At 45.9% G+C, this 13,907-nt stretch overlaps 1 protein-coding gene across 1 annotated transcript in view; it reads left to right on the forward strand.

Annotated features, from left to right (window-relative positions):
• LOC137646860 (U3 small nucleolar ribonucleoprotein protein IMP3) overlaps positions 1–13,907 on the forward strand; it is a 66,710-nt gene that overhangs the window by 21,806 nt on the left and 30,997 nt on the right. Inside the window, exon 2 of the mRNA XM_068379934.1 lies at positions 4,064–4,171. Within this exon, the coding sequence (XP_068236035.1) occupies positions 4,064–4,171 (108 nt within the window). The remainder of the gene's footprint in view (positions 1–4,063; positions 4,172–13,907) is intronic.

The raw sequence follows: 13,907 nt of genomic DNA on the forward strand, positions 1-13,907 counted from the left end.
GAACGATCTCTTTCAGCTCCCACTATCAAGGGTTACAGAAGCATGTTGGCATCAGTCTTCCGTCACAGAGGCTTAGATCTTTCCAACAATAAAGATCTACAGGACCTCCTTAAGTCTTTTGAGACCACGAAGGAGCGTCGTTTGGTTACACCTGGTTGGAATTTAGACGTAGTACTAAGATTCCTTATGTCAGACAGGTTCGAACCGCTACAATCAGCCTCCCTGAAAGATCTCACCTTTAAGACTCTTTTCCTGATATGCTTAGCCACAGCTAAAAGAGTCAGTGAGATTCATGCCTTCAGCAAGAACATCGGATTCTCATCCGAAACGGCTACATGTTCTACAACTTGGTTTTCTAGCCAAACACGAGCTGCCTTCTCGGCCTTGACCAATATCGTTCGATATTCCAAACTTATCGTATGGTTGGAAATGAACTAGAAAGAGTCTTATGTCCTGTAAGAGCTCTTAAGTTCTATTTTAAAACCTTTACGAGGCCCGTCAGAAGCTTTATGGTGTTCAGTTAAGAATCCATCTTTGCCTATGTCAAAGAAGGCTTTATCCTATTTTATCAGACTGTTAATACGAGAAGCTCATTCCCATCTGAATGAGGAAGACCAAGCTTTGCTGAAGGTAAGGACACACGAAGTTAGAACTGTCGCAACTTCCGTGGCCTTTAAACAAAATAGATCTCTGCAAAGTATATTCGACGCAACCTATTGGAAAAGCAAATCAGTGTTCGCGTCTTTTTATCTTAAGAATGTCCAGTCTCTTTACGAGAACTGCTACACTCTGGGACCATTCGTAGCAATGAGTGCAGTAGTGGGTGAGGGCTCAACCACTACAATTCCCTAATTCCATAACCTTTTTTAATCTTTCTCTTGAAATGTTTTATTATTGTTTTTGGGTTGTCCGGAAGGCTAAGAAGCCTTTCGCATCCTACTTGATTTGGCGGGTGGTCAAAGTCTTTTCTTGAGAAGCGCCTAGATTAGAGGTTTTGATGAGGTCCTTTAGTATGGGTTGCAACCCTTCATACTTCAGCTCCTAGGAGTCGCTCAGCATCCTATGAGGATCGCGAGGCTCAGTAAGGAAGACGTACTTAAAAAGGCAGAGTAATTGTTCAAGTCGACTTCCTTACCAGGTACTTATTGATTTTATGTTTGTTATTTTGAATAACTGCTAAAATGAAATACAAAATACTTAGCTCATAATAATGTCAACATGTAATGCTGGTCTCTACCCACCCCCCTGGGTGTGAATCAGCTATATGATCACCGGCTAAGTTTAATATTGAAAAATGTTATTTTCATTAGTAAAATAAATTTTTGAATATACTTACCCGGTGATCATAAATTAAAGGACCCTCCCTTCCTCCCCAATAGAGACCCAGTGGGCAGAGGAGAAAATTGTTTCTGTGTTGACATGGAGTACTTGAGTACCTGCTCGACAGATGGCGCTGTTGATGTACACCCCCACCTGTATAGCGATCGCTGGCGTATTTTGTCCTTAGGTTTTTCTGTCGGGCAGCAGAGCTGACAGCTATATGATCACCGGGTAAGTATATTCAAAAATTTATTTTACTAATGAAAATAACATATTATCTACGAATTTGTCATTTTAGCTTAGCAAGTAATAGTACAGCTGTATAGGAAAAACTATGGTTTTCCGTTCAAAATGCTGTTCCGTCTGCAACTATAATTTTACCATATTTTCTAAGTTCAGCCTGGTCTGCACGCCATTCACGGGTAGCTCTTGCTTAGTTTCTAAATCTCCTGAGATGAATAATAAGAATGACTAGCTCATTCTTTTTATCGTGTTCCCTTCTTTTGCAGAATAGTACCTAGGTTACTCTGCAAGCTGGCCTCTGCAGTTTGCAGGTAAAACCATTTGTCTTGTGTAACCTGGTATAGAGATATACTGTATACTTGTTACGTCCCCTTACCCATCGGGGAGGTGGGATTGGTTAATGGCTATGGTTCACTCAAAGATTTCTACGTTTCTGAGAATTCTTACCTAGATTAGTCACACTGCTAGGATCACACAATCACACTGATTGCTCAGGTCGCTAACCATGCTTTTCACGAAATTTAGCGAGGTGTCAGGTTTTCTTGTTTCGTGTGTAGCACGTACAGGAAAACTCCAGGTAATAACCTGCCAGTTGGTTTGGACTTCCACCCTCTTAAAGGGTGAGTTTTTCCTAATAAACAGCGTAAGGCTTGCATTCTGGTGTTGGAACAAATGACAAGTTTGGAAGTAATTTTTGCTTTTCCTAACCATACATACCTCTAGCTCTTTATACAAATTGGCCCACCATCACCTGCATACCTGCCTCTCTCCTCCCTTCTTGCAAGTTAAAGTGTTGATAGAACACAGGTGTGTGTGAGTGGGGGTAGCCGGCTACCCCCCCCCTTCTGCTAATTAGCGGTTGGGTAATTACAACTCTGTAAAAGTAGTTTTGCTAGTTTCAGCCTTGCCAAAAGTATATTCCCCATTAAAGAGCTACAGGTTTGTATAGTTAAGAAAAATACAAATTACAGTACAGGTACTTCCAAATTTGTCATTTTCCTACTCCCTCACCTTCCTTGCCTTCTAAGTCATCTTTTCTGCCTTGTTCTCCCTCTGCTTCTCGTCTCTTCAGCGAGGTTCAATTGACCAGTAAATCTTTGGATGGATGATAGCCTGAGATTTCTAGGTGTCTTCTTCGAGTTTAGTGGCTTTTTTTGTCAGTTTTCCTGTCGGCCCCTTCAGAATTTTCTCATTTTCTTGAGACTTGAGGATTGTTCTTGATGTCTTTCTTCTCCCTCAGTTTCTGAGGGTCAGAGGTCTCTTTTTGGGTTGTCTGTCTGTCCATCATGGTCCTGATATCCTTGTTTCAAGTCGTCCTCTGGGCATCTTTCCCTTGGTTTATGGGTCTGGTTCGTAGCAGAGTTAGGTTGGTCTAGTGAACAGTGGAGGTTTTGAGTAACTTCATTCTGCTCTTCCTTTCTCTTTTGTCTCTTTGCCCTTCCTCCCTCAGAGGAGCAGTATGAGTTAGGAGGTGTTTTCTCTTTTTCAACGAAGCAGAGCCTTTCTTTGATTCTTCATGTCTGGAGTAGGGTCGTCAGTGGGCAGATAGTTTTGTCCGTTGTCAGGAACTCCCACTGTAGAGGTCCCTCCTCGGCCTCTTGGCTTTCCTGAACCAGCTGTCTGTCTCAGGATGATTTTATTTGATCATTCTACTTACGATCAATTCTATATTGTGATTGACGAGTTTGAGTTCAAATTTCGCAATTAGTTCATCAGAGTGTCGTCCTCTGAGTGGGAAGCAGCTCTTGAATCTTCCCTTTCTCCTAAGCATTGAGTCAGTTCCCTCATGGGGTCGACCTTGAGTGGAGTGGGGCGTCTTAGGCTAAGTGGTTTTTACGTTGGCGTTTCGTCAGTCTTAAGTCTTGTGATAGGGGTCTCATGTCGCTCCTTCTTCTTGTAGTTGAAAGATAATTTTCCTTGGTTAGGGGGATCGTCTCTATGATGAGACTGGTTTCGTTTCAGTCCCTCCAGATCTCTTGTTTTGGTCTGATGCCATGGATTTGAGAGGGGTTCTCTTCTGGGATCCGTGGGTGTTTTGATCTGATAGTGCTTGGGGAGAGGGAATGTTCTTGGGAACCTGAGCATGTTGTGTAGGACGTTGAGTCTGGGCTTCCTGGTTTCCCCAGTGCTTAAGTCACTCTTTTCTTGACCATCGACCAGTCTCAGTTGGATCCTGTTGCAGATTGTCGATGACTTTCAAAGATTCCCTCCAACATCTTCATGAATCCTAAAAGCTTACTCTTGTCTCTGTTCCTCAACAGTCCTTGCCACCCATCAGTAACTACCAAATCCTCATAATGAATTTTAACAGCCAAAGTTCTAGCCAAGCTGAGAGAATACTGTACTCCTATTAAAGGAATCAGGTTTGTATTGTTTGACAAAATACAAGTTACTTTTAAAATTTGTGATATTTTCTGAGTTATTTACATACATTGTCTGTCAACATCACCTACATTAGATGTTCAGTACACATATACTGACAAGATTTTAATTTTTTCAGGTATAATAAAATGGCGTTCGAAGTTCGTGAACTTTCACGAAAAATAAAGGATTTGGATAGAAATGATCCTTTCAGAGTTGAAGCCAGCGGCAAACTTTTAGAAAAATTGTAAGTACAATACAGTACTGTTTATTATTAAATAATACATCATCATTACAATACACTAAAATTTTGAATTTGTTCCTACACAATATAAACCTTCGTCCTTTAATTAGATGATTCTTTTGCAGCTGGAACGCTGCCATTTAATTTTTAATAAGGTGTCGGTATGTGTTGACAGTTACTGGCCGGTAGCAGGGAAGGCCCCCCCCTGCTGATACTCTGAACAATCACTTTGATTCCTACTTCCATCTAATACCGGCATGCTATTGGCTCTTGGAACTGGACTTTGATAATATCCTTTCTCTGTTTTTTCAGAGTGTGAGTGTGTATGTATGCTTGTCCATACTGAAGGTGGACTTGCAGACATGCTTGGGAGTTTCTGGAAAATGCAGCACTTTTATGAGTGGCGGGGGGGTAGATCATCATACAAGTGAACTTAGGTGAAAGATAAGGCTTGAGATGGGAAAAAGGAGCTATCCTCTTTACGGGTTGATTTTGAGCCTTCTGCTGGTTCTTATAGACTTCAGCCTTGTGAAAGAAGGCATCTTTCTTAAGAAATCTTTCCTCTTTTTTTTTTTGTAGTAGTGAAGTGCCTCTGCATTGACATTGTGGACTAGAGCTTGGGGGGGGGGGGGGGAATTTGTAGAGTGTCACTGTAAAGGAATTCCTCTACCTCAACCTTCTCCAGATCAAGGCAGCCAAGATCTGGCACCTTACTTCAAGTTTTGCTTTGATTAAGTTCTGTAAGGCCTCATAGGTAGGCTGACAAAGTAGCTTGCTACAACAGAGGTGGCAAACTGGGATACTTTAATAGCCCTCTCTTCCAAAAAGAACATGGCAAACACTGTGTTCAAAAGAGTCTGCTGGGGACTGAATTCTGCTGTCTTAAGATGGTTGGGAACCAAAGGAAAATTTTCACCCAATTGGTTGGAAATTACTTGAGCATCACATTATTATTAAAGATAAAGACTTCACAAAAATCTATGATTGTTCCTACACTAAATACAAACCCTCATTCTTTACTATAGGAGATGTTCTAGCACGAGCTGGAAAATACGGCAGAAAAACCTTAACAAGGTCGTTAACGATCGGGCCGGTAGTTATCCACCTGTTAGGGGTAGGGGACTGCCGGCCGGTGGCTACTGAATACCTTCAATCCAATTCTAGCTGTCGCAGTGGTAACACAGCTGCTCCTGCTTTTGTTTGACTGGCAGACTAGCCTTTCTTTAGTGTTTTATTTTTGATAACTTTTTCTTTTCTTTCTTTATTAGATGTGATGTCCTCTAATATGAGGAAGTCTCCTGGGATTCCCCCGAAATCTTGTGGCACATTCATGTCACTACCGGAGGTGGATCCTCATTCCCTATGCCCTTCGTGTAGAGGTCATAGGTGTTCTGAAGGCTCCCCCTGCCAAGTATGTAGAGAATGGTCACCAACGCAGTGGGATATAAGTTCATGAAGAGGAAGAAGAAGAAATCCAAGAAAGATTCGTTACCTCCAGGTTCGCCATCGAAAGGTAAGGAGTCTCGGGCCTCTTCTTCGGCCTCTCAATCTCTTCCTTCAGACTCTTCCTTGCCTCCTTCCTCCGGGGGAAAGCCAAGGAAGAGCGGCACCATTGACTTAACTCCCATTCCCCCGGGTCAGGCGGATCAAGTTGCCCCTCCCAGTGGGACAGTTTCTTCCATCATCGGAAATAATTCTATTACCACTTCTATTCCAGATAACGTACGAGCGGTATGGCCTGCCCTTGGATTTCCTGGTTCTCCTTCGGTGGAAGTGTGGAACCAGTTCCTCGCAGGCATGGTTTTACCTCAGGTCCATTCTGTTTTGGAACCTTCGGGAGTTCCGGACCTCGCCTACATCCCGTCAGCCCAATCAGCGGCCGCTAAAGTGTCAGCAGATGTAAGAACTTCAGCTCTCGCGGAACCTACTTCGCTCCATGCTTGCACTTCTACGAAACAACGTCGCAAGCGCGATCATCGTGATACCTCCCCCTTCTCCTCCTCCTCCTCCTCCTCCTCCTCCTCATCGTATTCGTCATCCTTGGAGGATAGGAGAGAGAGAGAGAAGAGGAAAAGGAGAGCTCGCTCTCCTTTGCCCAGACAGTCTCGTCGGAGAGAGAGGCGACATAGGAAGAGACGTCATCGTTCTAGCTCTTCCTCGCCTTCTGTCTCCACGAAATGTCTCGCCGAGAAGCGATAAGTGCTCTCGTCATAAACATAAGAAGAGTACATCCTCGCGCCATCGTTCTGCTTCGCGATCGCCTCCCTCTCGCGAGGAATCATCTAGGCGCTATAAGAAGAAGAGCTCTACGATACATTCGTGCTCTTCGTCATGAGAGATTTCTCGTAAGCGCAATAAGCGCTCCTGTTGGGGCGATGTTAAATCTAAGGAAAGAGAGCACTCTGAGCACGATTCCTCCCCTTCACATTTTATCGGGAGGAGCTCAGAGCGCTCTAGGGAAGGGAGAAAGAACTCTTCTTCTCGTCGTCGCTTTATATCAACAGAGAGAGAGCGCTCCCATCCTTCAACCTCCCGATCACGCAAAACTCTGGACTTAGCCGCGTGGGGTCATTCACCTCGCCCTCGCGGGTCGGACAGAACAGCTCCCGTTCCCGTACTTTCTAACGAGTTACGGAATATGAGCTTCACGAGAACTTCAGAAGAAGACGCAGGGGTTCAACCCTTCTTCTCTTCGGCTGAGTACAGACCACCGATCAATGCAACCTCTTATTGAGACAGTACCGTTAATTCGGTCACCTTCGCCTAAACCATCAACTTCCAGGCAAGATCAGGCACGCGTGGCGCCATTGGCTAGTGCCCAGCCTTCCCTGGGAATATCGGCAATGGAGTATGCTACTTTGCCGTTACCTTCAGACACTCGGGCTTCTATCGCCCCCCCTCGCGAGGAATTAGCGCGAGAGAAAGATTCCTCGGAAGAACAACCATCAAAAAATTTAGAGTCCGCCTATCTGAGGGCTCTAAGAACGATGTGTAATATCTCAGGCCTCGGAGATTTACATCTGTCACCTCGACATACCGGCGCTTCATCCTTAGACAGACTATGTTGTCCTCCACCAAACCCTAAGGCCAGAATCGAACTTCCCTGGTCTATTCACACTGCAGGCCGTCTGAGGAAGGTCTCGCAGGCCGTCTCGGGGGAAACGGGTTCCTTGAAGTCTCAAGGATCCCATAAACTTCTGCATTTTCCTTTTTTGAGCAAAGGCGTTTTTACAAGGTCAGAGACGCCAACCCTTCTCCTCTGACACTGGATCCCCTCACAGCAAGGCTCACGCCGGGCTGCTCTGCAGAGGGACTCTCTTCTCTCCCAGTCTCTTTCACCGCCACAGAAGCCTCGGCAATGGAAGCAGCGTCAATGTCCCTTCTGGAGGCATTATCCTGGTTTGACTTGTGGTCAGGTACAGTCTACTACCTAGCTAGTCACGAAGACCTTTCAAACCAAAACTCCATGCAGTCCCTACAGGAAGTCCTGGCAGCCGGGGCCAAAACAATGGACTTCCTAACTGCTACGGCTGCAACAATGTGGGGCAACTGGATTCTCAAAAGGAGAGAATCAGTAGTCTCCAGACTTCATAGGAGCATCGGTAAGACTGAAAAGTCTGATTTGAGGAACTCTGATCTTCTGCAACCTCTCCTCTTTTCTAAGCAGGCGGTCTCCTCTGCCCTGGATACTTGGAGGAAAGAGACGCAGGACACCGCGATGCAAAAGGCTGCTTCCTTTCGCCCAATGCAACAGCAGCCAACTCCACAACCCAAAGCAACAATCGCAACTCCACTGCCAGCCAAGACCCTCAGCCGCCCCTCTTTTATACCCAAACCGATGGGCAGAGGAAAGTCGGCTCCTCCTAAGGCTAAAGGCAGAGGAAGAGGAACCCTAGACAGAAATAGGGTCACGGCTCCCCCTTCACAGTGCGTAGGGGGGTGCCTGCAGGGGAGTTTGAGGAGGTGGAAGGCTATGGGGGCCATGCAATGGACCATCAAGGTGCTTCGTTGGGGGTACCACATCCCCTTCATAGACTCTGCTCCTCCTCTAACTCCTCCCCCGATCTTGTCCTCCCAGATCCCTCGGGATCCTGGGAAACAGCAAGCTCTAGCTCGGGAGATCCAGAGCATGCTTCTAAAAGACGCCATTCAAGAGGTCTCCGCTTTCCCGGGGTTTTTCAGTCGCCTCTTTCTAGTAGAGAAAGCCTCGGGAGGTTGGAGACCAGTGATCAATCTTTCGACCTTAAACCAGTGTGTAAAGCAAACTCCATTCAAAATGGAGACGGCTGCCTCCGTGACCCAAGCGGTGCGTCCAGGAGACTTTATGGCATCTGTGGACTTAAAAGATGCATATTTCGAAGTGCCGATCCATCGCACATCTTGGAAATTTCTGCGCTTTCTGGTTCAGGGTCGAATCTTCGAGTTCAAGGTCCTGTGCTTCGGCCTCTCGACTGCCCCACAGGTCTTTACGAAGATTTTCGAACTCGTATCTTTGTGGGCTCACAAGCACGGAATTCGTTTGCTAAGATACCTGGATGATTGTCTACTCCTAGACTCATCCAGGGAACTAGCTCTGGATCATCTGAGAAGACTTCTGAGCCTTTGCAAGGACCTGGGGATCCTTGTAAATGCAGAGAAGTCTTGCTTGACTCCGACCCAAGTCTTAAACTATCTGGGTATGTCCATCAACATCCACTTCCGCCTTCAGCCAAGTTGTGGCAGTGTCTTCTGGGCCATCTTTCCTCCCTGGAAAAACTAGTTCCAGGCGGAAGGTCGAGAATGGGAAGTCTCCTATGGCATCTGAAGACTCATTGGTCTCAAAACACAGATTCCCCATTCTTGGCAGTGGAGGTTCCGAATCTGGTGTTACAAGATCTTCATTGGTGGTCGACCAGAGAGAATACCCAAAAGGGCATTCCCCTCCAAAGCCCCAATCCGAAGTTAAAACTTTTCGGACGCGTCGCTACGGGGATGGGGTTCCCACCTAGGCCCGAAATTAGCATCAGGAGTTTGGTCTCCGGTAGAGAAGTCTCTCCATATAAATCATCTGGAATTATTAGCAGCCTTGAAAGGCCTAAAATTCTTTGTAGAAGATCTTCAAGGACGAGAGGTGGTTCTGATGAGCGACAACTCCACAGCCGTCTCATACATCAACAAGCAAGGGGGTACTCTGGCAAGAGACCTCTGTCTGTTAGCAGTCCAGATTTGCCAGTGGGCAGAAAGTCACAGCATTGCTCTCACAGAAAGGTTTATTCCGGGCTGGAGAAACATCGTGGCAGATCAACTGAGCAGGCATCACCATGTGCTGAGTGGCGAATGGTCTTTGGATCCTCGAGTAGCGAAGACAGTAATAGCTTTGTGGGGTTTCCCCACAATAGACCTGTTCGCCACCTCTTTGAATGCGAAACTTCCCCGCTACGGATTCCCAGTTCCAGACCATCAGGCAGCGATCCAGGATGCCCTTCAACACTCCTGGGACAACCTGGACGCATATGCCTTTCCACCCTTTTGCCTGCTCAGAAGGGTGATCAACAAACTCAGGATCTCCCGGAACTGCAAACTAATGCTGATAGCTCCGGCGTGGCCAAGCAGAAAGTGGTACGCAGACCTCCTTTCCCTGCTGGTTCAAGTGCCGAGGTTTCTACCTCCAAAACCCCGTCTGTTGACGCAGCCACACAGTGGTATCCCCCACGGGAGAATCCACTTCCTGAAGCTTCACGCCTGGAGGCTGTCCAGTCTCTCCTCAGAAGCAGAGGCTTTTCAGGGAAGGTGGCTGAACACATGTCCAGGCACCTGCCCCAATCTTCCACAAACCTCTACCAAGCAAAATGGAGAGTGTTTGCAGCTTGGTGTAGAGGGCGATGCGTGTCTTCACTCGATCCCTCTCTTCCATTAGTGGCAGACTTCTTGGTGTACTTCAGAGGGGAGAAACTCCTGTCAGTCTCGGCAATTAAGGGCTATCGTTCAGCCTTAAGCCTCATCCGTAAACTGAGAGGAGTTGACCTTTCTACCTCAAAAGATATCACTTTGTTGATTCGAGGTTTTGAGAGATCTTGCCCCCCAGTGGAGATTAGACCACCACCTTAGGACATGTCCCTGGTCTTACGTTCCTTGAAGGGACCTCCCTATGAGCCCTTAAATAGGGCCTCTGACTACTTTCTAACCCTTAAGACCATTTTCCTTGTAGCACTGGCCTTGGCAAAAAAGGTTGGTGAACTTCATGGTCTATCCTACGAAGTCACCCATTCTAGAGGATGGGGGGAAGTCTCGCTCAACTTCGTGCCAGGGTTTGTGGCCAAAACTCAGAATCCTTCATCAGCCGATGAGAGGTTTAGAGAATTTCAATTTTCCAACCTCAATAAGGTAACACAGGATACTGACCAAATGCTACTGTGCCCAGTCAGGGCGCTAAGGAAATAAATGAAGCGCACCAGACCTTTCAGACCACGCCTCCGTCATCTCTTCCTCAATACCAATAAGGTAAAGAAGAGAATCTCTCGCAATACCATCTCTTTCTGGCTCAAGATAGTTATTGCGAGAGCCATTCACGGAGACCCAGAGGCAGTTCAACCCACAGCCCATCAAGTTAGGGGAGTGGCTGCCTCTCTGGCATTTAAGAAGAATTTTTCTGTCTCCCAAGTCTTAAGAGCTGGAGTCTGGAAGCGCCAATCTACATTCACCTCTCACTATTTAACCGATGTGACACATTGGTCTCGAAACACCTTTTCTATAGGGCATATTGTGGCAGGGCAACAGGTGCTGAACTACTGTACCTTTGCGCCCTTTCAGGGGACAGTAGCCATTGATCGAGGATTCCTCCCATCTGGATATCCTAGTCTGTAACCAGTTTCAGCTGGACTCACCAATGGAAGTAAGGTATGAAACTCATCTGACTCCTCTCACAGGGTATAAGTTATACCCGTAGTCATGAGGATTCTCCTTTTCAAGGTTGGGTTTCCTATGTAAGAAAGGGTCCAAGTCATTGTTCCTGACCCTCTTCATACTGAAACATTTGTTTCCACCTAATTACAAACCTTCAGTCGTGCTAAGATTTTGGGGATCTACAGAGAAAAGTTAATGGGAGATTTGTTCATCAATAGAGTCTAGTCTGAGGACTATCTTCCTAGGAATAGGGAACCCTTCTTCCACCCTGACCTCAAGACTAAGTCTCCTTTAGTAAAGAATGGGGGTTTGTATTTAGTGTAGGAACAAATGACTAACTTATAACAAAGTTTGTATTTTTCCTAACATACAAACCCGAATTCTTTACTCAAATCTTCCCTCCGTCACCTCCCCCTAAGATAGTCCTAGCTAGAATCCGATTGAAGGTATTTAGTAGCCACCGGCCGGCAGTCCCCCACCCCTAACAGGTGGATAACTACCGGCCCGGTCGTTAACAACCTTGTTAAGGTTTTTCTGCCGTATTTTCCACCTCGCGCTAGAATATCTCCTATAGTAAAGAATTCGGGTTTGTATGTTAGGAAAAATACAAACTTTGTTATAAGTTTGTCATTTGTTCCGTAACTGGAATACAAACCACGCTATTTAATAGGGGTATTACTTTCAGCGTAGCTGAAATGACGAGCCATTAAAATTTAACGAGGGTTTACTACCCACACCGCTAGTTAGCGGGGGTAGGGGAGGGCCCCCCCCCCCCACACACCTGTGCTTGAGCTCACTTTACTTTTGGCTCGGAGCGAGAACGGTTGTTTCCTCTCTCTCTCTCCTCACCTATTTTGGACTGCCATTAATTTTTGTCTTTTACTTACCTTTTCTTATACTTGTATATATATACAGTGGAACCTCTACATACGATTGTCCCAACATACGAATTTTCCAACATACGAAGTAAAATTCGACCAAATTTCTGTCTCAACATACGAAGTGTTGCTCCAACATACGATGTAAACAATACGCTTACCCGTGGAATTTTCTCGAAACCGTGCAGCGTAGTTTGTTGTTGACGCCGCTAGACGGCAGCACATCAGAGGGACGCCAATCGAGCATCACCTTGATCAGTCCTCTCATTGCGTCCGCATCGTGTGGTTGTCCTCTATTCGCTCAGTTTTAACAGTTTTTTATCTTGCTTTTTCACGTGTTGTTTTCTGTTTTCCGTAATCATGGGTCCTAAAAAGCTTAGTTTCGGTTCCGGAAGTAGTAGCAGTGGTGAGAAAAGAGGAAGTCTATGCTTTCATTAGAATTAAAGCAGGAAATCATAGAAAAGCATGAGCAAGGTGTACGTGTTAGCGATCTGGCTAAACAATATGGCCGGAATATGTCGATGATGTCGACGATCATAAAACAGAAGTCAGCCATTAAATCAGTGAAACCTTCGAAGGGGATCACGAATATTTCTAAATGTCGTAGCCCTACCCTTGAAGACATGGAATGACTTTTGTTAATATGGATCAAAGACAAAGAGATTGTTGGCGATACGATCACGGAAACGATCATTTGTGAGAAGGCCAGCGCTATCTAAAGTGACTTGAAGGCGGCGCGCTCTCGGGGTGACGCGGGGGAGAGTTCAGCCGATCCTACGACAGAGGAATTCAAGGCGTCTCGAGGTTAGTTCGAGAAATTTAGGAAACGGACCGGGATTCATTCAGTTGTTCGTCATGGAGAAGCTTCGAGTTTGGACACTAAGGCTGCTAAAGAATTTGTTAAAAAGTTTGAAAGCATCGTGGCGGAGGAAGGTTACGTAGAGCAGCAGGTTTTCAACTGTGATGAAACCGGTCTGTTTTGGAAAAAGATGCCTAGTCAAACGTACATTACCGCTGAAGAGAAGAAAATGCCTGGACATAAGCCAATGAAGGATCGGTTGACTCTTGCGCTTTGTGCCAACGCCAGCGGGGACTGCAAAATTAAGCCTCTGTTAGTTTACCATTCCGAAAACCCTTGGGCATTTAAAGCACATAGAATTGATAAAGACCTGCTACATGTTCTATGGCGTTCTAATTCTAAGGCTTGGGTTACTAGGCATATCTTTGTGGAATGGGTAAACGTAGTTTTCGGCCCTGCTGTTAAGAAGTATCTTCAGGAAAGGAATTTGCCTTTGAAGTGCTTGCTTTGTTTGGACAATGCACCCGCTCACCCCCCCAGACTCAAAGATGATATCATCGACGAATACAAATTCATCAAGGTGTTGTATCTTCCACTGAATACCACCCCTATCCTCCAGCCCATGGACCAGCAAGTCATCTCTAATTTTAAGAAGCTGTACACCAAGCACTTATTTAGGCAGTGCATTAATGTCACGCAAAGCTCCAACTTAACTTTGCGTGAATTTTGGAGGAGCCACTTCAATATCGTGCACTGCTTAAACATCATTGATCAGGCTTGGGAGGGAGTAACTCGTCGGACCCTGAATTCCGCTTGCAAGAAGCTTTGGCCTGATGCTGTTGCTCCCAGAGATTTTGAAGGTTTTGGCCCCGAGAATGAACCTGTGCTTGCCGCCGAGGAAGACGTCGAAGAGATTGTATCCCTTGGCAAAGTCCATGGGTCTGGAGGTGGATGAAGATGACATCACCGAACTCGTCGATGAGCATCACGAAGAGCTCACCACCGAGGAACTCAAGGAGCTGCAAGCCATGCAGCATGACGAGTTCCAAGCGCAGTTGAGTGAGTCGTAGGAGATCGAGGAGGTAGGCGAAATCTTAGGTACGGCGGAAATAAAACAGATGTTGGCATATCATCAACACGTTGTTGATTTCATCGACAAGCATCACCCACAGAAACTTCA

The sequence above is a fragment of the Palaemon carinicauda genome, chromosome 9 (assembly GCF_036898095.1).
Source record: "Palaemon carinicauda isolate YSFRI2023 chromosome 9, ASM3689809v2, whole genome shotgun sequence".
Lineage (NCBI taxonomy): Eukaryota > Metazoa > Arthropoda > Malacostraca > Decapoda > Palaemonidae > Palaemon > Palaemon carinicauda.